At 38.4% G+C, this 19876-nt stretch overlaps 1 protein-coding gene across 9 annotated transcripts in view; it reads right to left on the reverse strand.

The window, feature by feature from the left end:
• Window positions 1-19876, reverse strand: part of FGGY (FGGY carbohydrate kinase domain containing) — a 150298-nt gene that overhangs the window by 22945 nt on the left and 107477 nt on the right. For all 9 annotated transcript variants that reach the window (XM_074875914.1, XM_074875913.1, XM_074875918.1 and 6 more), the window contains 4 exons: window positions 14914-15061; window positions 13145-13219; window positions 9375-9495; window positions 5993-6087 (listed from right to left, as the gene is read on the reverse strand). In XM_074875914.1, the coding sequence (XP_074732015.1) occupies window positions 5993-6087; window positions 9375-9495; window positions 13145-13219; window positions 14914-15061 (439 nt within the window). The remainder of the gene's footprint in view (window positions 1-5992; window positions 6088-9374; window positions 9496-13144; window positions 13220-14913; window positions 15062-19876) is intronic.

The raw sequence follows: 19876 nt of genomic DNA on the forward strand, positions 1-19876 counted from the left end.
ACTAAAAGGTGCATTAATTGGGTAAGGCAAGCCAACGAAATGATTAATTTGCTGCTCTCCTTCAATATTATGTTTACACAAGTTGATTATAGCACTTAATTACTAATTCACCCTGCTCAAAAACAAGAGTGCTTTAAATTTTTAATGAGATGAGGGAAGGCAACATTCCCTAACTCAACAGGGAGAAGTCATTTTATTTCCTCTTTTGATTTCCCAAGTTATTACCATTTCTAAGGAAAAAACTATCCCCTCCCTAATCTTTCACTCGGTTCTTGCTTTTGAAAATATGGAAATCAACAAGACGCTTGTATTAATTTCAATCCATGACCTGACAGGTAATGCTTTGGAAGAGGAATAGAGGACCAGACCATCAACTGAAGCATGTCCATTGAAATAAGTGGAACAAAATTACACCAGAGACTTCCTGATCCAGAATGGAAATAGCCTAATCCCCTCCAGTTCTGTCAGCAGAAATGTTGAATATGTCCCAGTACTATTTATGGGCGTTCTTATGAAATGTTGTCTATTCACAATTGCCAGTTGGTCCATTACCAAGGTTGTGGACTAACTGTTGCACTAAAGAACTTCTTTACATTCATGATAGTCTGTAACGTTTTCATTGTAAGAGGCGAATACACTGCAAATCGCATGGTCTTCCTGGCTGATCTTTATAAAACTTGTGTTATCCGTTATTTGATTTTATCCTCTATGGGTTTTGTTATTTGATTTTTATCCTCTACGCTATACTATCCAACAACTTCCTCAGACAACTGAGAGGAGATGTCCATTAAATTAAGCATAACCAAGCAACGCACATACAAAACTCTTCCAAGTTCCTTTAGTACGGAGTTGTAAGTGATTCATTTCCCCTGCACCATCGTAACTTCAAACCCCTGTCTGCAGTGTATCTCCCTCATAGATATGGACTCTGTGCCTGTTATCTTGAAGGTGAGCCAGGTGACCACCATCCACATAGCTTCTAGGGCTGCTTCCAGGGATGCAAATTGTACCTAAAGGGTACTTCACTTGCTGAACTGCTACTGCTGCTAAATAATTCAGCTAATCCCCATTAGGTAATTACCTAACACCTCTTTCTATAGAATCCGGCTAATTTTTATATGCCTCCAATCTGCTTTATAAAAACAATGAAAAAGCTTTTCTCTATCTTTTTGCAGGATATACCACCAACTTGCATAACAACCAAAACTAACAAAGAAACACTACACTTAAAAGTCAATATTATACCTGAAAAATCCTGTAGTCATGCAGACTAATTTCTAGCTCAATGTTTAACACCGAAGATGATTATAGAAAGCTGATTACAGAAAGTTACCAGTGACATGTATTACAGTAAATCATAAGAAGTTTCTTCTCTTCTGTATGGGCCAGTAACAACGACCCACATTAAGACAGCAAACCCAAAATAAATCTGGTAATCTGGTTTCATACAGGTAATTTTATTAATTGCTTTAATATGCAATTAAGGAATTGTTAGTGGGCTGCAGGATTTTATAAGGCAATAATCCTGTTCCCTGGTGTACAGCTTTGTCCCAAAGAGTAGGCTATCCAAAAAAAAAAAAAAAAAAAGAGCTGGATGACTGCCAAATCAAACAGCACCTTCTTCCCATTTTCAATTACATACAAGTGAGGCAGAGTAACGAGGATATACTGGAAACTTTGACATTTATTTATTGAACATTTTTACTGAGAAGGAATTGCTGGCTTGCTAAACCGGAAACTATATTTTTACTACAGAAACAATCACATAGAAAACCAGGATCCTGCTCCTCAGCATGAAAGAAATGGCTAGAACCAATAAATTGACCCATCTAAGCCAGCAATATTATTTCATTCAATGCAGCACGTATTTCAAAAATCCCAAAACCAAAAATACAGTGTATATTTCAAAAATCCATATGTCATACTATTGTACACAGCAGTACCTTCTGTCACCCAGCCAGGCTGTGTTACAGCTCATCGGCACAATAATCAAGACACAACAAAACCATGAAAAGAAAAAGGGGCATTTGTAGGGGCAAACTAAAAGATAACCCAAATTGCAGGAAGAAATTGAGAAGATTTTCTCCCTTGTCCAGAGATTCTAGAGACTACATAACCAAACGGTGAAATGGGGAAGAACTCACCATACTGAATGGTCCTTCTTTACTTTTGGATAGACCCAATTGTTTTAATTCAGTTTTACCACAGAGGAGAAAAATGCAGGGAGAGTAAATGAAGAGGAAAATAGGGAAATCAACATTCTTTGAAGCAACAACATATGGTGACCAGGCATGAGAGATGGAGGTTATAAATCTTTCCTTGATAGAATTACCTAAAGATGAAATTGCAGCTTCAAGGGGCTTGAGCTTTTAAAACCACACCAGAATCTAGCAAATTAACCTGCCTGGTTACAAAATTTGCAATAATCTTCATTTCCAATGCTTCTTTGTAAAGGCTCAGCATACTGAGAATTTTGGTACTGATACAGATGTGGTCAATAGAAAGCATGAAAACCTCCACTCCACAAATCACTCAAAATATGAATAAAAATATATGAAAATTAAGAATTAGAACAAAATGTTGCACCCTGCAGATGGTCACTGCTGTAATATAGAAAGGGAAAAGAGACAGGAGGTACGTTGGTGTTTGTTTCTTTCTGAGAAGCAACTTATTTAGGGATACCAAAGGACAGAAGAAAAGCTCTTTAGTGTTCCAGCCACTATGACCAACTGCCCAAGAAAGTGAAGGGTGAGAATCCTGTTGTTTCACGTGCACTTCTGACTGGGTTGGTCATACAGTGGTATGTAAGCAAGCTGCCTGTCCTTGGAAAAACCATCCTCCAATGTGTCTCTGAAGCAGATACTTCCCCATTTCCAAATCCCAATGATGGAATGCCACAGGACTAAGCATCAGAATAGCACAGCAGCATGGAAGTAGCTGCAATCACCACAGCCACATACTTTACCCCTAAGGAAATACCAGCCAATTCCAAAGCATTTCTTAACCGTTAAGCTAAATAAAGACTAACTCCAATTACTATATCAGCTTACCATAGAGTTGGGTCTTCCCTAGATGACCCATCTCTTCTTTCCTCTATTGAAAAGTGATGCCCTGGTAGATTTTGAGGATCTTGTCTGTGTGGCCAGCTTTTCTAAGTGAAGAGCAGACTGCCAGAGTAGTGGCTCTGACTTGGCTGCCCCATGCCCCAAACCCCTACCCGCACAAGCGGGTCAACTCTAACACATAATGCACGTTACGACCCCAACACATCAAATTTAGCTTGCAGACACAAGAACAGCTCACCAGCTCACTGAAGCATCACTCACTGTGCATGTACCACACAGCACACATGCATATCCTTCTACAGGAGATTCCCTGGCAGAAGCCTGGCAGCACTACTTATTGCTTATCACTAGTGGGTTTTACGTGTCTGTTCAGCTGCCAGCCCTTTTGTCAGCAGAGTGCGTTGAAGACGGACTAAGATTGTCAGAAGTGATTTTGAGGGATCCTGGCTTTAGGTGCTATTCCCAAGCTGTCCTAAAGATGCTTGAGTTTTATAAAATGGAGAACAGCCAACCCATAAAAACCAGATAGCTTTTAAGCATTTTGATTTTGACACTGAGTGGAAATGTCCGACAATCATTCTGAGAAATGTGACCAGTCACTGGGACAAATACAGTAAAGATTCCCCTTCAAACAACCACAGACAGAAGGAAAGAGGTTATTGGTAAAAAACCCAAAATTTTCTCCTTTACTATTAGACTGAGCAAACAATGAACTTTGGAAAGCACAATAATTAAGCACAAACAATCTGTTAGAGGAGAGGTAATAACCCCTATTATTTGCAAAGACTACAACGATGCTTAATGTCTGCAGCAGCACCTCTAAGAAAGGTTTGTTTTGGAAGATGTGTTAGAAAAATAAATGTAAGAGAAGGCTATTGAACTGCAATGCTAGGTATGTATTTATGCCTCCCCACCCCCGAAAAGACATTTATTCAGTTTCTTGTTTCTTGATCCCATGTAGCTGAATTCTTTTAAAAATAGTTTTACATAATCTAACATATTTGTCGCATGGTACAATTGATACTGCCATAGGTGGCACCTCTTTAACAACAACTTTCTGAACACACACTAAGCCAAAACACTTAGCGGGTGGTTTCTTCACACTGCAGTGATGTCCTGGCATCCTGGATAGGACTCAGGGCCTCGCCTGGCTCCCAGTGATCACCACAGGCAATAGGATGGAAAGAAACATACTACAAATGCCCAGTGGGATGTATAATAGCAGTAGTTTCCAAACTACTTTCCCCTTTTCTGTTTCAGAGATATCCCAGGGAAGCCCACGGGCTTGACCTGTAACTCAGTGAAACAAAAGGAAACTCTCCTGCTGACTAGCAAAACCCCTGGAACCAGACCTTACACAAACAGCTGCTGAAGCACTGAAAAAGGCAGCGGCTGCGTTTGGGAAACCAGACTCCTTATGCGGTGCTGAGGCACTGGATTGCAATTTGTAGTTATTCTTTTTCTTTATGTACTGGTATTAACTTACTTGATTCAAGCAGAAACGGGAAGGGAGCATAAGGAGTTATGAAGTCCAGCTCCTGACAGTCACAAGTAAGCCCTTAGGAGATGTTTACTCCAGGAAGACCCACAGAACCTTCACTGTACTTAGGACAAGCCAAAAACCATTCTCATAATCAAAGAGGCAGGTACCTCCTAACATACCATAACAGTAAAAGAGCAAACACTTTTAAAATTAAGAAGCCTGTTACGTGGCTGTTTCAAAGGATCTGGTTTCACTGAAAAAGATTTCTGAAGGAGTGTGCTACGCAGGCTGACATATATGTACATATCTATAAAATATATGTATCTGTTCTGATGTTACTGGACATGCTTCTGAAATATTTTTATATCTAAGGGCAGGGTTAAAAAACCAAAGGTAAATAAATACACCAAAATTATATAAAAACACATCACAGAAAATTTCACAGCATTAGATTTTTCTAATGGTTATGAAGACAGACTAAATAAAATCTACATAGCACTGTAGAATTCACATTTGGAAATTTTACATTTGGAAAAATGCCAAACACTGCCCAGTTCCTCAGCTAATGTTGAGCTAATTCCAGTGGAACTGCATCAGTTTAACTAGGTTGAGAAGTTGACCTCCCTATTCAGAAAATACATTCAGATAAGTTTATGTGCAAAATTTCATCTACAAATATCTGTGCCTGATGTTATAAAGAAAAGTGTATCTAGGGACCCTCCTGATAAATAGTTCTGTCCAACTGGATGCAGTGTACTCTTTAATGTCCTTGTATAGGATGAGAAGGGGACACATCCTAAACTAGTGGAATTGCCAGGTGGGAAAACAGATATGATATGGGACATTCAGACCCTTCTTTGGGTTTCCATATACTACTGCTGTTTATATAAATGCAGCTAAGTCATGCTTTGGCTGATCCACTGAACATAAAAGCCTTTCTGCTAGTTTTACAACTGTTATTGGATTGAAATAACATGAATAAACATGAAGATCTATCCTCATTATTAACTCTGCATTCACTGTGGGCAAGACAAGAGGTATAGGTGTGTCATTTTTTACTGCATAAATAGTGCTATGTTGTTCCTTATGTTTAACATTCTTCAATATGAAGGAAGGAAAGTAGGACAAATATAACTGAGATGAAAGAGTGACCTTCTTGCAGGATCAGAGCTTTGCCAAATTCCCTTTTTTGTCTGTAAAATCACATGGCCTAACTTAATAGACAGCAGCTTCTACCTGCATGTCCCTACAGTCAAAAGACAAATGAATCTTCAATATACTTAAATAACACATGGAGTTAAAAAGTGATGCTGGCTGGCTCTTGTCCGGCTGTGCAGAAAGTACAAACTTTTCCACTTGAATTAAAGTCTGTGCATGGTGTCAAATGTCAAAGTGTAAAACACATTAAAACTGGAAAAAAAAAAAAAAATCAGGTACTGCATACCTGTATAGATGCAAAATCCCCAGAAGCACAAGCTCCAAGAATAGCAGCACCCACCAAAACAGACTCCACTTCTTTGGACAGGACAACAGGCTTGCCTATACAAGAAAAAGCCATGCCTCTGTTAGGAAGAATACAGCAGCACTGCACTAGCGGCACAATAAATAATTAAAGCAAAAAAGGCAAAGAAAAAAGGAATCAAAAAGGACTTGAAAACCATGTTCACAACTCCATTCAGAGCTACAGTCTACTGTAGACTACTGTAAATCTCTCTGCTATGTGGTTCAGGCTCCAAGAAAAATGCAGACTGTAAATAAAACCATTTCAGCAAAATATTAATGCAGAAGATAAAGCATACAAAGAACAAACCCCCAGACCTTTGACACTGGCTATTTATCTCAAAGGGCTTGGTATAAACCTGTTACCCACACCCTCCAAACCCACATGCCTATTAAAAGTTGACCTCGAGGGGAAAACAGGGTGGTATCCTTTTTTTTAACTTTGCAACGAACAAAAAAAAAAAAGATTGTTTGTGTTTGTTTTTAAATATAAAGCCAACAAAGCCAGTCTGGTTTTGCCGGAAGACATGAAAATATGACTAGTAAACTTTCACAAGCTATGTATGAAATAATAAGAGAAAACTTGTCTTCCAAATTGTGCAAGATACTCGAAAACAAGATTAAAACACTGGAAAAACAAACAAACAAACAAAAACTCAATATATATTCTGAAGTAGAATTAAAAAATTATTGTTTCATCACCCATGGGTACTATCATTAACATACTTTCCCTCAGTTCACACAGAGTTTTCCAAGACCTGTACTACTAGCGTAAAAACAGCAGGAAAAAGACTAATAAACAAAGAAAAATTGGCCTGCTTACTTAATTCTCCTTAAAAATTTAAAACAATAGCATAACTCTAAATGCTTTTCTAGCTGCACTTTAGATGCTTATCCTCACTAAGCCAAAAAATGTAATATTCCTACAGCATTTGGCATGTGTCTAAATTTCCATTGCGGAGATAATTTCATTCAGTGAATGATGATGCAAACACAGTGGTGGGAGGAAGGCTTCTTTCTGTGACTAGTCTCAATGATATTATGCCCCCAAAAATGCTGCTCCTTGGAGCCAGCTGTAAGATTAGAAGGAGCTGAAACTTGGAGGAAGATCTAAAGGGAGCCATGAACAACAACTACAGAGGAAAAGGCAAATACACACTTTTCAGAATGAGAAATAAAATTACTAACATAATAAATGCTTATTGATAGAAAGCAAATTCACCTTGCACCCCAGGCATCCAGTTACATTATGCTAACTTTGCACTGTTCCACTCCTTACAACCATCTTTCAGTGAGTGACATGAAGGTGCCACAGTGGTCTTTACACCATTTCTTCCGACAGTTAGCACAGGCAGAGTAATGGTGAAAGTGGATACAGCGAGACCTTGTTTGCTGGAATGACTATTAACAGCCAACTAGTGTTAATTACAGCATCCCTTGAACTTCTCTGACCAAACAAATCCACCTTAAAAACATTAATGTAGGATCAGTCACCTGAGCATTCCTCCAAGATGGACCACAGCTCAGGACTTGGGTCAACTTGGAACAGAAAATCTAAAACTCAAGCTTACAGCTACACAGCTGTTTGCCAGGCGTGGAAGCAGTAAGCAATTTTCAGCGTGCTCTAAAATTTACTGCACATTTTCCGCATCATCAGAATGAATACAGAATTCTTACCAGGCAAACAAAAAGATCAAGATACTTTTTAAGTGGCCTGCAAAATTATCTATTGGATGTCTGCATGGCTGAGTCATGGGCATTTGCAGCTAACAATAATATATTCAGATTTTTTTCTTTTCGGGAAAGAATGGGGGATTGATCCTGGAATGTTAGTTATTTTATCTGATAGGCTCTAATGAGTTCAACATAACCAAGAGCATTTCAGTTAGATGAACTCTGACATCCCTTGTCAGTCACTGATTTTACAAATGGGGGAGAACTCCAGACTGCAAAAAGGCCTTTTTGTACTGGATTGTACTTGGCCATTAGTTACAGTCAAAGAACTTCTGATTACATTTTAATCAGAATACCTTTTCACAGAACTTCTTTTTTTACACATCATGAACGAGCATCCCAACTCTACACGTAGCTGAAATTCACCTAAAACATTTTGGTTATATAAGAAAAGTCACGGACTTGACAACATCATTTTTCACAAACAGAAAGCGTCACTTTGACTACAAAATTTAGTGAATTTTATGGTCAATCAGCATTATACTTTTTGCTTCTCTGCTTCTGTTTTATCTCAGGTAAGTACGTAAAGTATATTTTCATCTTCTTTCTGGCATCAAGGTTATTAAGTGTGGTTTGATGTTAGGGCAAGTCAGATCTCCACAGCAAATGCCCCAAATCTGAGCCCTAAACTTTATTCATGACAGCTCAACTGATCTTAATTTGACATATACCCAAAACACACACCATTCAAAGTTTCTCTGAAGTCCTTTACACTAAATTTTGTTATTTTTTCCACATTTTTTAAAGTATATTTAACTGACTCACAGGTGTGCTAAGATGTCCAACACACACAGGTTTATGGGAGACCAAAAATACCACACAAGCCTGAGACCTCCTCCTGTAATGAACCACATACCCAGGACCTTCCACCTCGGGAATTCTACAAAACCAAATGTAACACCATGCAGGAGCAAGGATCCAGAAATTGTCCCCTAGCCCATATTAATGATACAGAAATGGAAGCAATTCAGAAAAAAATTGTTCTATGTAATGGATACAATGCCCAGCATGAGCAGGAAGTGTCACAAGTCCAACAGAATTCAAACAGGATGAAGCTAATACAGGTTTTAGTGAAACACTTCTTACGCAAAAAATGCTGACAAGATGTAGTGGGCGTTATCCTCATCTAACTAACGCCTTGTAATCTGACTGAATGGAATAATTTCTATAGAACGTTTTGAATAATTTTACCAACTCTGATAGTGAGAAGCATCTCTGACATGTAATTTATACATACTGGTTTTAAAAATTCCATACAAAGCTTTTATATTTATTCTATTGCACTTTCTTAAAAAAACCTGTAAATCTAAGACCCATAGATCAGTAATCATGCTGGAGGTTTCTCCCGAAGTCCATTTTCTAACAATACAAAATACGGAGCTTTGTTTGCACTGCATCTCTGCGTTATTCAAATGTCTTTAAATTTCAGGAAATTCAATCTTGCAGGAAGTAACATTTCATTACAGACTTTTTGGCCAACCAGCAAAATACAGTTCTACATAAAGAAGGTATTTATTTTTCCAAAGACAAAGTATTTAGCCACCTAAAATAAAGTAGTTTACACTCCTTTCCCTGCACTTCCTCTAACTTACCAGTAATGTCAGCATGCATCTGCACAAAGAGAGGGTTCTTGCTCAGCCCACCACACAGAAACAGCGTGTTGATATGATGCCCTGCAGCCTGCATAGTTTCCAAAATATGTCTTGTTCCTAACTTCAAAAAGGAGGGGAAAAAAACCAAAAAACAGATGAGCACAGGAGAACAGCCACAGGAACAGATCTTAAAACACAATTTGCTAAACAGAATGATAGTAACTGCCCCTACCAGTAACCTGAGGGCTGGGAACAGACCTGCAGGGGTACAGCCTCTGCTTAGCTTCCAGCCAGTAACAGGCATTGTAATTAAGAATGAGAAAAATCAAACAAATGGCACAAAGAATTGGGAAGTACAAGGGCACAGCATATTGCAGGAAGCATCCTGGGGCTGGCTGAAGAAGTGCAGACATACCAGTACATGGCAACCCAGGGAAATGGGGCTTACAGGGAAGTACTGACAAGGGTGAAGACAGGGGTTATGAGAAGACCCAGAAATGGGCACCAGGAAAGACTGATGGCAGCGATAAGCAGCTGTTTGTGAGCAAGCACAGCAGAGTACAGAAAACATTTCCCGGTCCAGAACTAAAACCTACATGGCAAAGATATCCCCACCAAAAACTTCTACTTACTTTGTATAACAGCATCTGAAAATCACTCTCATTAAAGAGACTTCAATTGTGAAGCCAAAACAAAACAGAATTAAAAGAGGAGCAAATAAAAACCTGTATTTTCTGTCTTTTCAGCAAAAAGGAAAACCTGAAGAATTTTGTATTGGCTTAACTATTTCTCTTGGCCTTTGCCCTATGCAAAATTAAATGTTCCATTTCATGCCTGGATTAATTGAAACATCTAAAATGTAGGCATATTTTTAAACTTTTCATTTACAGTCTCCATTCTGAGAAACTCAAATTAGAATAGCTCAGTGTTCCTCTCCGCAAATGATGAAAGCAAATGCTTTGCCATTTTAAAAAAATCTCTTTTTGTTTGCTTTGCCATTTAAAAAAATCTTTTCTCTTTTTGTTTGCTTTGCTTGCCTCCAACTACTCACTAAAGTCAACCTTCTTCCTCTTTCCTCTTGCAAGAACATTTTCCATTTCTTTGACAAACTATTTGTCCAAAAATAATTCCCAGCTCTTTATAATACCTTGGAAGTTAATTTTGAAGCTCAGACTTGACAAAACGCTGAATTCAAGCCAAAATTTTGCCCAGGCTGACTCTTTGTAGGGAGATTCCCCACAAAACACAAGCTGGTCGAAGTTTCACGAACTGTCATTTAAGTTTTCTTTATGCTATGCAGCAAGTTCATTAAGAGGTCTGCAGCCTGCAATAAACCCCTCTTCAAGTAAAAGCTACTGAAAATTGAAGGTAGCAGAGTTTCACCAGACTGGAGACATTCACTGTGAATGACTGGCACCACTCTGGGTAGGCCTTCAAATGTATTTTGGTTTTTCAGGCAAGCGGTTATGAGGAACTTTAGCAGCCGCAACACCAGCTGACTAAATCCATCGCTTCCCTATTGACACAGAGGGCTAATTTCCAAATCACACAACCACAATTTTAATTATGGAAAAATAAACTGCTCTAAAAAGAGTCTGTCTCCTCAGAACGGGCTTGACGGCCACAATTATATCTCTGATCATGTTCTCATCCGTCTAACTGTTGCATCGCATTTTGCAGTGAATAGTTAAAAGGATATTCTCTTTCACTACTTCTGAAATTCAAATTTATTAACAACTTCTCTCACAACATACACACGTCAAAGACCCTGAGAAAGAACGTGCTGTGAAAATTATTTTGTGTTTACCTGCCTGGAAAATTGTATTCACATTTCAATTTAAATTAAAGCCAGACTTATTTCACTGTGGGTGGGGGGGAACTAATTTAATCCTGGATTGGAGAAAAATGCAAATTGAGGGGCTTCAAATGCAAATTTTCTATAAAGAGAAAAAAGCGTCTCCTGCTGAAAAGAAAACTAGAGATTAACATTCTGTGGGCAGGCCTACACTTTTTACAAGATTTTTATTTAGGTTTAAAGTCTATCCTGCACCCATTGAAGACAACTAATGGTACAGGATTGGGGCTGTCCTGAATGAGAACTGTTTCCTTCAACAAAAGTGAAGCTAAAATTGGGAGTGATGGAGTATGGGAGGAAAATTAAATTTCCTAGGTATCACATTAGCAGTTAGTAAATATATCAAGTCACAAACAAGTTTGCTCTGTCTACTTTTTAGTTACTGTTTCAATAGCATTTTAAGAATTTCCTTTAACTTACAGAGAAAACTATGGTATGGCCTTTTTATGTTAAACCTCACGACCAGCGCAAATAGCTATCAAAAAGATAAGCAGACTCTGAATTCAATGTTTAACACAGTATTTGTGTTTTACAGTAAAATTTGAGTTGTATCATATAATGAGATAATAGGTGACTTTCCCAGGATTTCCAGCAGAGAACGTTTCCACTTCGTTAGCACAATATAATAACGGAGCACCTGTTCGATACTGGAAAGTTTCTTTCAGGGGGCCGTATCAGTCGCTGGCATTGTTTAAACTCTCCTAAACATTCTTGTTTAAATAGTGGGATTATACTGAAGCATCAGGTATAACCAAGCTACATTCATCTTAAAAAGGATCAAAACGCACAACAATGAATTCCAGGCTGGGGTTAAGTTCTCGTTATTTGCTGAAGAAGGAGGGTTAACACATAAGATGTACAATTCACAGTAGATTTACAGCAGCCGCCCACCCTCTATATCCCAGATGGCTGACCCAGCCTAACAAAGTTGTTGTTTAACCAGTAGAGGAGTTTGGAAGTTTTCCAACTGAACAGAGTTTTGTCAGGAAAACTCCCCAATTCATCAAACTGTTAATGTTTTGCAAAAACACCTCAAGTTCAACAAACTTTTAAAAAAAAAAAAAAAAAATTCACAAAAAGGATGGCAAAGGAATGCTGATTTCAGTCACCAAATGCCTGGGGATAGCACGCCCCATTGAAAATACCCTGCACCGAGGTTTCAAAACAGCTTCTTTGACCTAGGTTTTCACTTCAAAATAGAATTTCTTGTGAACTGGAAGTCCTGGGTTCAAGAGAAAATTAGGGCAGAAACAAAAGTATTCCAATAAAAATGCCCAGCTCTGCATGTTAGCAAGCATCGAGGACATTTCATAAAGACAGTCTCCCTGTGTGCTTTTACAAAAACACAGCCACGGGCTGGAAAATCTACACTAGGCAACTGCTTGCCTTGCAGCAGGGAAACCGAGGGAGGAATGGGATTTGGCCTGTTATGAACTGACCCACTCCGACTCGCTGTGGTACAGAGTTCTGACTCATCTAACAGGCAAGCAGGGGAAATCCATGGATTTAGGAACAATCTGAAGCTGAGGCATTTTAGGGGAGTGCAAGTTCCTTCATACAATTGCCAAAGCTGGCTTTTTCCCCACTCTCAGCTTTCCTCTAGACAGCCCATGATGTTAACACTGTCCCATATAGTATCAGCCTCTTTCCTCACATCTGCACTAGAGGCAAAAGCTCCATTTACAGAACTGCCATAAGGAGAAAACTTTTTAGGGGAACATTCTCTCCACAGTCTATCGACTACCCTACAGTAGGGACTAGTCACCAATGTGGGTAAACAGTATCTTGCCCCTTTAAGAAATCCATTAAGTGAATTCATCTATTATTAGAAATCTGTTTAGCAGAAGGGAATGACCAGTCTGCCACAGAACATGAGACAATTCATTTATTCTTTTATGCACTTAGAATGGCTTACAGCAATGGCTTGAATCGTTGCCAAGTAGATAAGGGCAAGTTCATCCAGACCCCGAGACAATGTTAGTCCAACAACCTGTGGAAAGATCAAAAAGAAAATGTACAAATCCAGCCAAAGTAAAACTCTTATTTTCTATGGTTTCTTGTTGCAACAAGTTTTAAGTGTTAATTCTAAGCCTTACTTTTGTGAGCTATACACATAATGTTATGTTAAACATGTTATTCCTGATCTGGGGAAGAACTACATAAATTGTTCTTGCCCTTGCAAAGAAATAAAGAACAAACAGCATATTGTATGGGATTAGAGACAGATTAACTCTGACAGTTTTATATTATGACTCAGATACTGCTCGTGAATGTATTTAATGTAATAATATGAAAATGCTATTACATAAAAATAACTTTTTAAAAGCATCTCTCCCCCTACCTTCCAAGCACCCTAACACTGAAACACAATCAATAATTAAAGACTATATCTTAACCTCCTTTACTCTGTCATAAATCAATACTGCACTGTAGTTACTCTGGATTAATGTCAGCACAGGCAAGACCTGAATGCAGTCATAATTGTGGCAGAAAAAATATGTTGCTATTACCAGTATTTGCATACAGCCATCATACCAAGAAAATTTTGATTCTGCTGCAGCATGTAATTCTTTCATAAAATAATGCAGGTATTATTAGGACCCAAAAATATGTGGGTTTTTTTTTTCTTTTAGTGTTTCCCTTGTTTGTGGTTTAAAATGTGTTGTAGTTCTTACGCCTACCCTTTCCTATCTCAGCCTTCAATACAGCAGATTTTGGTGCTGGTGAGTAGCTTGAGATGCTCACTGCAAGGACAATATGCCATTTTGAAGTGCATTTTTGTATTAATCACCAGGTATTTTGATATCATCAAATTATACCCTTATGACATTCTTGTGTTAAAGTTCCGCACAATAACATCGTGGCTTGTGACCTAGCTGATCTACCAGCATGAAGTTCATTGAAAGGAAACATCCAAACATTTAGAGATGGGCTGAAAATCTCCCCAGCAGAGGTTCTCTGGTGAGCTTCCAAACGCTGCTCTTTCTGGTCCTGGACTGCAGCGCTCTGAAAATTTCGTTGTGCAGAACACAATATTTCATTCCGTTTAAGTTCCAAAAGTAGCCATTTTAAAACCACAAGCCAGAATTAGATCAGGTTTACCTTTGAACAAAGACGTATGAAGCACCATGGTTGCACATTTCCAATCATGAGAGCATCTATGCCCATTTTTAACAATAAGCAGAGGAGCTTTTCAATTTCTGTTGAAATTTACTACCCGACAACTCTAATACAGCACATTTACTGAACATTTATCTGTTTAAATCAAGCAATCTCTCCTCAGAATATTTCATTCCTTTCCCAGATAGGCATACCCAAATTTGTGTTGAAATTCATTGCAGCAGATATGCAAAATTTGGTAGACAGGTGAGTTAACAACAGCAAGCACTGCTAATCATGAAATATGATTGCTAGGAAAGATACTGAGAGACACACAACACTCCTTGTATTTTTAGAAAATAAATGTGGCTGTAGTGATATCTGAACTATTATGATCTCTGGTTTTCTACTGAAACATTAGCACACTTCGAAATGCAGCAAGAAACACAAATCCTATGGGATAGTTTAAATAGCTAAGGAGGAGTATGCTCAAAATTTAAAAAAAAGCTCCTTCCAAGATTTTTTTTTTTTTTTTTTTTTTTTTACCCTGTATTGACCTTTTTGCAAAGACAGGCTGTTTCTTACCATGCCCTTTAGTGTCAGATCTGTTAAGGGAGATCTGTTACCATGGAAATCTGGCCAAACATGTAAATCAACAGTGAGGAAACCCACAGGCAAAGATTTCTTAATCAGATCCAGGTGACTGTTCAAGTATGTATATATACTGTGAGCACTAGAAGAAAAACAAGTTGGAAAAAGAGGGGGGGAGGTTATTCATCAAACATAAAACATTTGTACTACCATCTAATGCAGAAAAACCATCAAAGAACGGCAAATCCCAAATCTAAAACAAAGGGGAAGAAAGGCAAAACCGAGTGCTTGCCAAGCCCGCGGCACTGCACAGTGCGGGCAGGGGGGATGTCTGTCCATCCAACAGGCCAGCCAAATTCCTCAATTTCGCAGGATGAGGGGCCATAACAGCAGCTTGGGATCTTGAGTCTGTACATTGCCTCCTCCAGGTCCCTAGATGAGCCAAAACTGTTTGATATTTTGGGGCCTGATGATGCTGACAGAAAGGTGCTGACACTGTGAAAGAGAAAGCTAGAGAAAGGAAAGCTAAGAGAGAGGAATAAGGAGGATTCCAGACAGAAATGAAAATCAAATTCCTTCACAAATGTTGAGAGATTTGTTTGATTAATCAATAGCGCTGGACTTACAGCTTTCTTTTTTTAAACCGTAATTATTTCAGTATGTGTTATGATTAAAATGCAGCACTAAGGGTGGAGGAGAGAAAGCAAGTGGCTGCTATTTTAGGGAGGAGCTGAACATGGGCCTAAATATGATTGTATCTAAGATCAGATACTACACCCAACTCCACAACATCCCACAGACTTTTTCCTGGACCAAGAGTAATCTTAGGACTGATGGTGAATTCTTCAGTGCTTTGGCTTGCAATGACTCTAGTGACATTCCATTTAAAAAATGTTGCAATTATGCTCAGAATATTTTTTCCAACACTCATACTATCATAAACAGATTCATATATATTTTTCAGCTCCTCAGAAATTTCCAAGTGGGGCATTTAATTCTAAACATGTGGGTCAATAATAGCATCTAACCCTAATTACAATTGATTAGTCATTGTCTCATCCACTGTAGACCCAAACAGTGATATTCATTTAGCCTCTACATGTATATTCAATCACACACTAATGAGATCCCTAAGGGAATTTGGCATATGCTTTACTAGTTTGACTTCTGACCTGCTAGCAGCTGTATATTTATACTCTGCATTCAACCATTCAGCTGCATGTTTTTCCAATTATACCTTACCATGTGTACGCTATCAGAGGATATCATTCAAAATGAAGTACACTTGGAAGACATTAAAATAACTAATTCACATCATTATTCACGTACTTTAAAATGTACTTTATGTGTCTTCCTGGACCTGAATTATGATAATTTTGAGGTCACAATCATTTTTTTCCCCTTGTTGTAAAAGTGGCCCTGTTTTCTATATCCCTAAAGACTGCACTATAAGAAGTACATGCTAAGGACAAAGTCATTTTATTTCCAGTCTAAATCACAGCTTGACTCTTGGGAAGGAAAAGAAAGGAAAACTTCACTCAACCACAGACCTACCAGACATCCCAGCTTCTATCAGATCTCCATCCTGCTTGATTAGTCTCACAAGGATTAGCCATTCGTGCAGCTCTGATAGAATACAAGGACTGGACAAAAGAGGCTGAAGTTCAGCCAAATATGCTTAAAACCCACATAACCTTGGAACTACACTTTTTTCACACCTTTTAGGGTTTTTTTTCTCCATATAGATATGGGTTCAAGGCAGTACATTTGGACTGAGTGACTGGCAAAACTCTTCCAACACCTGCCAGTTGCAGTTTCTACCATGTTTGTGTTATACACAGTATTACACCATCAGCTCTCTGGAGCTTTTTCTTTCCAGTTCTATGAGAAGGTATCAGTAGCAGCTGGATTGGATTTGCAGAGTTGAACACAAGCTACTGCTATTATAAAGGAACTATGTTGAAAGTGGAGAATAAGAAATCAGTGCAAGTTTGCCCAGGGTTATGTTCGTATTAGGGACATAACTTCAGAAAGCAACAAGAGGTTGGTATTTAATCTGTTCAGGAATCCTAGAAGATGCCAGCAGGTATCTTTCAGGAAAAAGATTCTAGAAAGTTTAGATTTCTAAATCTAAAAAAAAGCCTCTAAAACATCTAGAGGGACAGAGAATGGCCAAATATGATTATTATGTTCTGCTTGGAAGATCCCAGAATTGCTGATAGATAATGTGTGTGTCACTTCACCACTTTTTTTTCAGGAGCCATCTCTTTAGATGAGGAAATGGCACTGAGAAGTGAAGGAAAGGAAATTCTGTCCTAAAACAGGAAGCACCAAAGGGCATATAATATTTGCTGTCAAACAGTTAGAAACTGTGATTCTAGGAAACAGAAGTATTAAACTTCAAAGCATACATTATCGTATTATTTCTTTTTTTATTTCCTCCTCTAGCCTACTTATACTGGATTTTACTGTATCAGTGATGGCTAGAGGTCAGACCTACACAATATATAGATTGAAGACCAAATGTGCTATCCACAAAGCAATTTCTGCAACTCACTGAACTGCATGAAAAAAACCTAAGTTTTGTTGCTCACAGAGTATGCCATTTAGTTAGACCAAATGCTAAATTTACAGCTGTCCAGACAATCCTCATGTAATTCAACCCTCTCCGCTTCCAGTAAAAGGGAAAAGAGAACATAGGAATAGTACTGGGAGGGTTGCACAAAACTGGTCTTCAGCTCAAGTGGTCAGTAGGGGCTGGTTTCTGGCAAGCCTGTCTAAGCCACTTGTGCCCTAACAAGTTACCACAAATTACTGAAACAGTGATAAACACAGCTTGCAAACTCCTGCTCCTGGTATAGGGACAGGAACAGAAATCTGCACAGTGAAGCTTCTGAGATCAGCTGCTCAGCAGGCAGTGCCATTGCTGAACCTGCTGATTAGCAGTGTTAGGAGCCTGGGAGAAAGGAAAGACAGGTTTAGGAAGGCAGAAGTAGGTGATCGGCAGCAGCAAGTAAGAGGCACGGATTTGTGACCTCAGATGTTGTTTTTAATCATCCAGACACGCATGTGCTTTTTGGCACTACAGAACCAGTTTAACTCTTCACAGTGTTGCACCTTGCATGGGAAGTAAAGGCAATATGCAACTGCACACCTAAGGATGGAATTCCCATTTTGTGTTCTTTTGATGACCATTTGTGATGGCTGAACAGATATAAATTCCTACACCGACGCGGAGAATATACTGAACATTATAAACCAGATTCTCTGAAATATTCTGCTGAGATTCCCAGGCAAATACTTTATCATCATCGTCACCAACAAACCCCCAAAACAAGACACTACGTTCTTATTAAGTATATGACTTAATGTAAGTAAACATATAATCCAAAGTTTGGGCCAACACTGTTCACTAAAAAAATGCCTCACTCTTGTATAGCTACTGCTACTAGTCCCTGTGATAAGGCTGAAGCTTGTGCTCCACGTGTAGAAAGAAATGAAGAAATAAGGAGAAAAATTCAGTTTGAATTGCAAAGTTCCTGATTTTTGTTTGTTCAGATTAAATTATTTAAATTTAACAAATATTTGAGAAGGACAGGCAGAAAGAGGATAGGGGGAATTAATAAGAGACTTGTTTACTAAATTTATAGCTATCCAAACATTTCATTAGTAGAGTAATATCTGGAAAGCATTATAAAAATACCATTGAGGAAATTAACTTTAAAAAATATCATACTTTTTATAAAATAACATAACCCTTTTTATTAATGCTATCCTCCACAGTTTTACTAACTGCAGCAGACTCAGATCCAAAGTTGTGACACCATACACTCGGATAACATGGAGTTCTATTCCCGATACTCTGTCTTTAGAGTCCTGTTCATATCAAAATCCAAGTTTTTTGCACAATGAAATTAGTTGTGGTCAGTCAGTTCAGTATCAGACCTCGTATAGACAATCAGGCTACTCTATACTCATTTTTCCAACACACAAAAAACGGTTTATCCTGGCATTATAGACTAAACTAATTGTTTGTTTTATACTTGTGCTTCATATGGGGGTACTGGGAAAATGGCCTGGAAGCCAAAATTTTGAGAAAAACTCCAGATCAATCCTTATTGCAAACATACACAGATGCGTTTATTTCCTGGTTTCCTTTTATAAAGAACAACAAAGAGAATTCTAGGAAGCATGAATCTATTTCATATTGAATGAAGTCCAATACCTTTCTGGGAATTGTGGTCAAGTTGTTACAAACAAGTAAGGCATTGAGCACTACAAAGCATGGCAGGGTCATCCAGAGAAACCAGGTAGCGTTATCCCCCCAGGGAAGACTGAAAATAACTCTATAACTGCATGTGCTTAATACATCCATCAGGACTAAACCTCGCCTTTTAGACCAGAGTGATAAACTGAAGATAAAATGCCAAGTTTTCTGTTGGTTTTTTTTTTTTTCTTTAATCTAAAGAGGAAAAAGAAATTAAAAGAGAATCAAATTTTCATCCAGTGTGCCTAACTCTTCAAGCTAAGATCTCTCTGGGAGTGACATGAACCATCTTAAAAGGAATCTAAGCCAGAATAGCTTGAGAAAGTCCAGATCTGGCAGAAGTGTCTGGACTGTCTTCATCCACTTCTAAAGCAGACCAAACTAAAATTCCACATCGCACACAGCCTCCTGCTCAAGGAATCTTGGAGTTACATCCAGTTCACTCCTACATCTTAAGTTTTGTCTGAAAATTCATCCTGGGTTTCTCTGCTCTACTTGTGCTGCCATGCAGAAGTTTTTTATACAGTGGCTATACCTTCCTTTAGACGACTGTTCCAATAATATTGAATAATATATTCCTAATTAAGCTATATCTCATCCTTGGAGCTTAATAGTGTCACCTACAAATTAAGACACATCATTAGCCCAAGGCATAAAGGTCTGCTGAACAGGGCTGACGCTACAGTATCG

The sequence above is a fragment of the Strix uralensis genome, chromosome 8 (assembly GCF_047716275.1).
Source record: "Strix uralensis isolate ZFMK-TIS-50842 chromosome 8, bStrUra1, whole genome shotgun sequence".
In the NCBI taxonomy this organism is placed as follows: Eukaryota; Metazoa; Chordata; class Aves; order Strigiformes; family Strigidae; genus Strix; species Strix uralensis.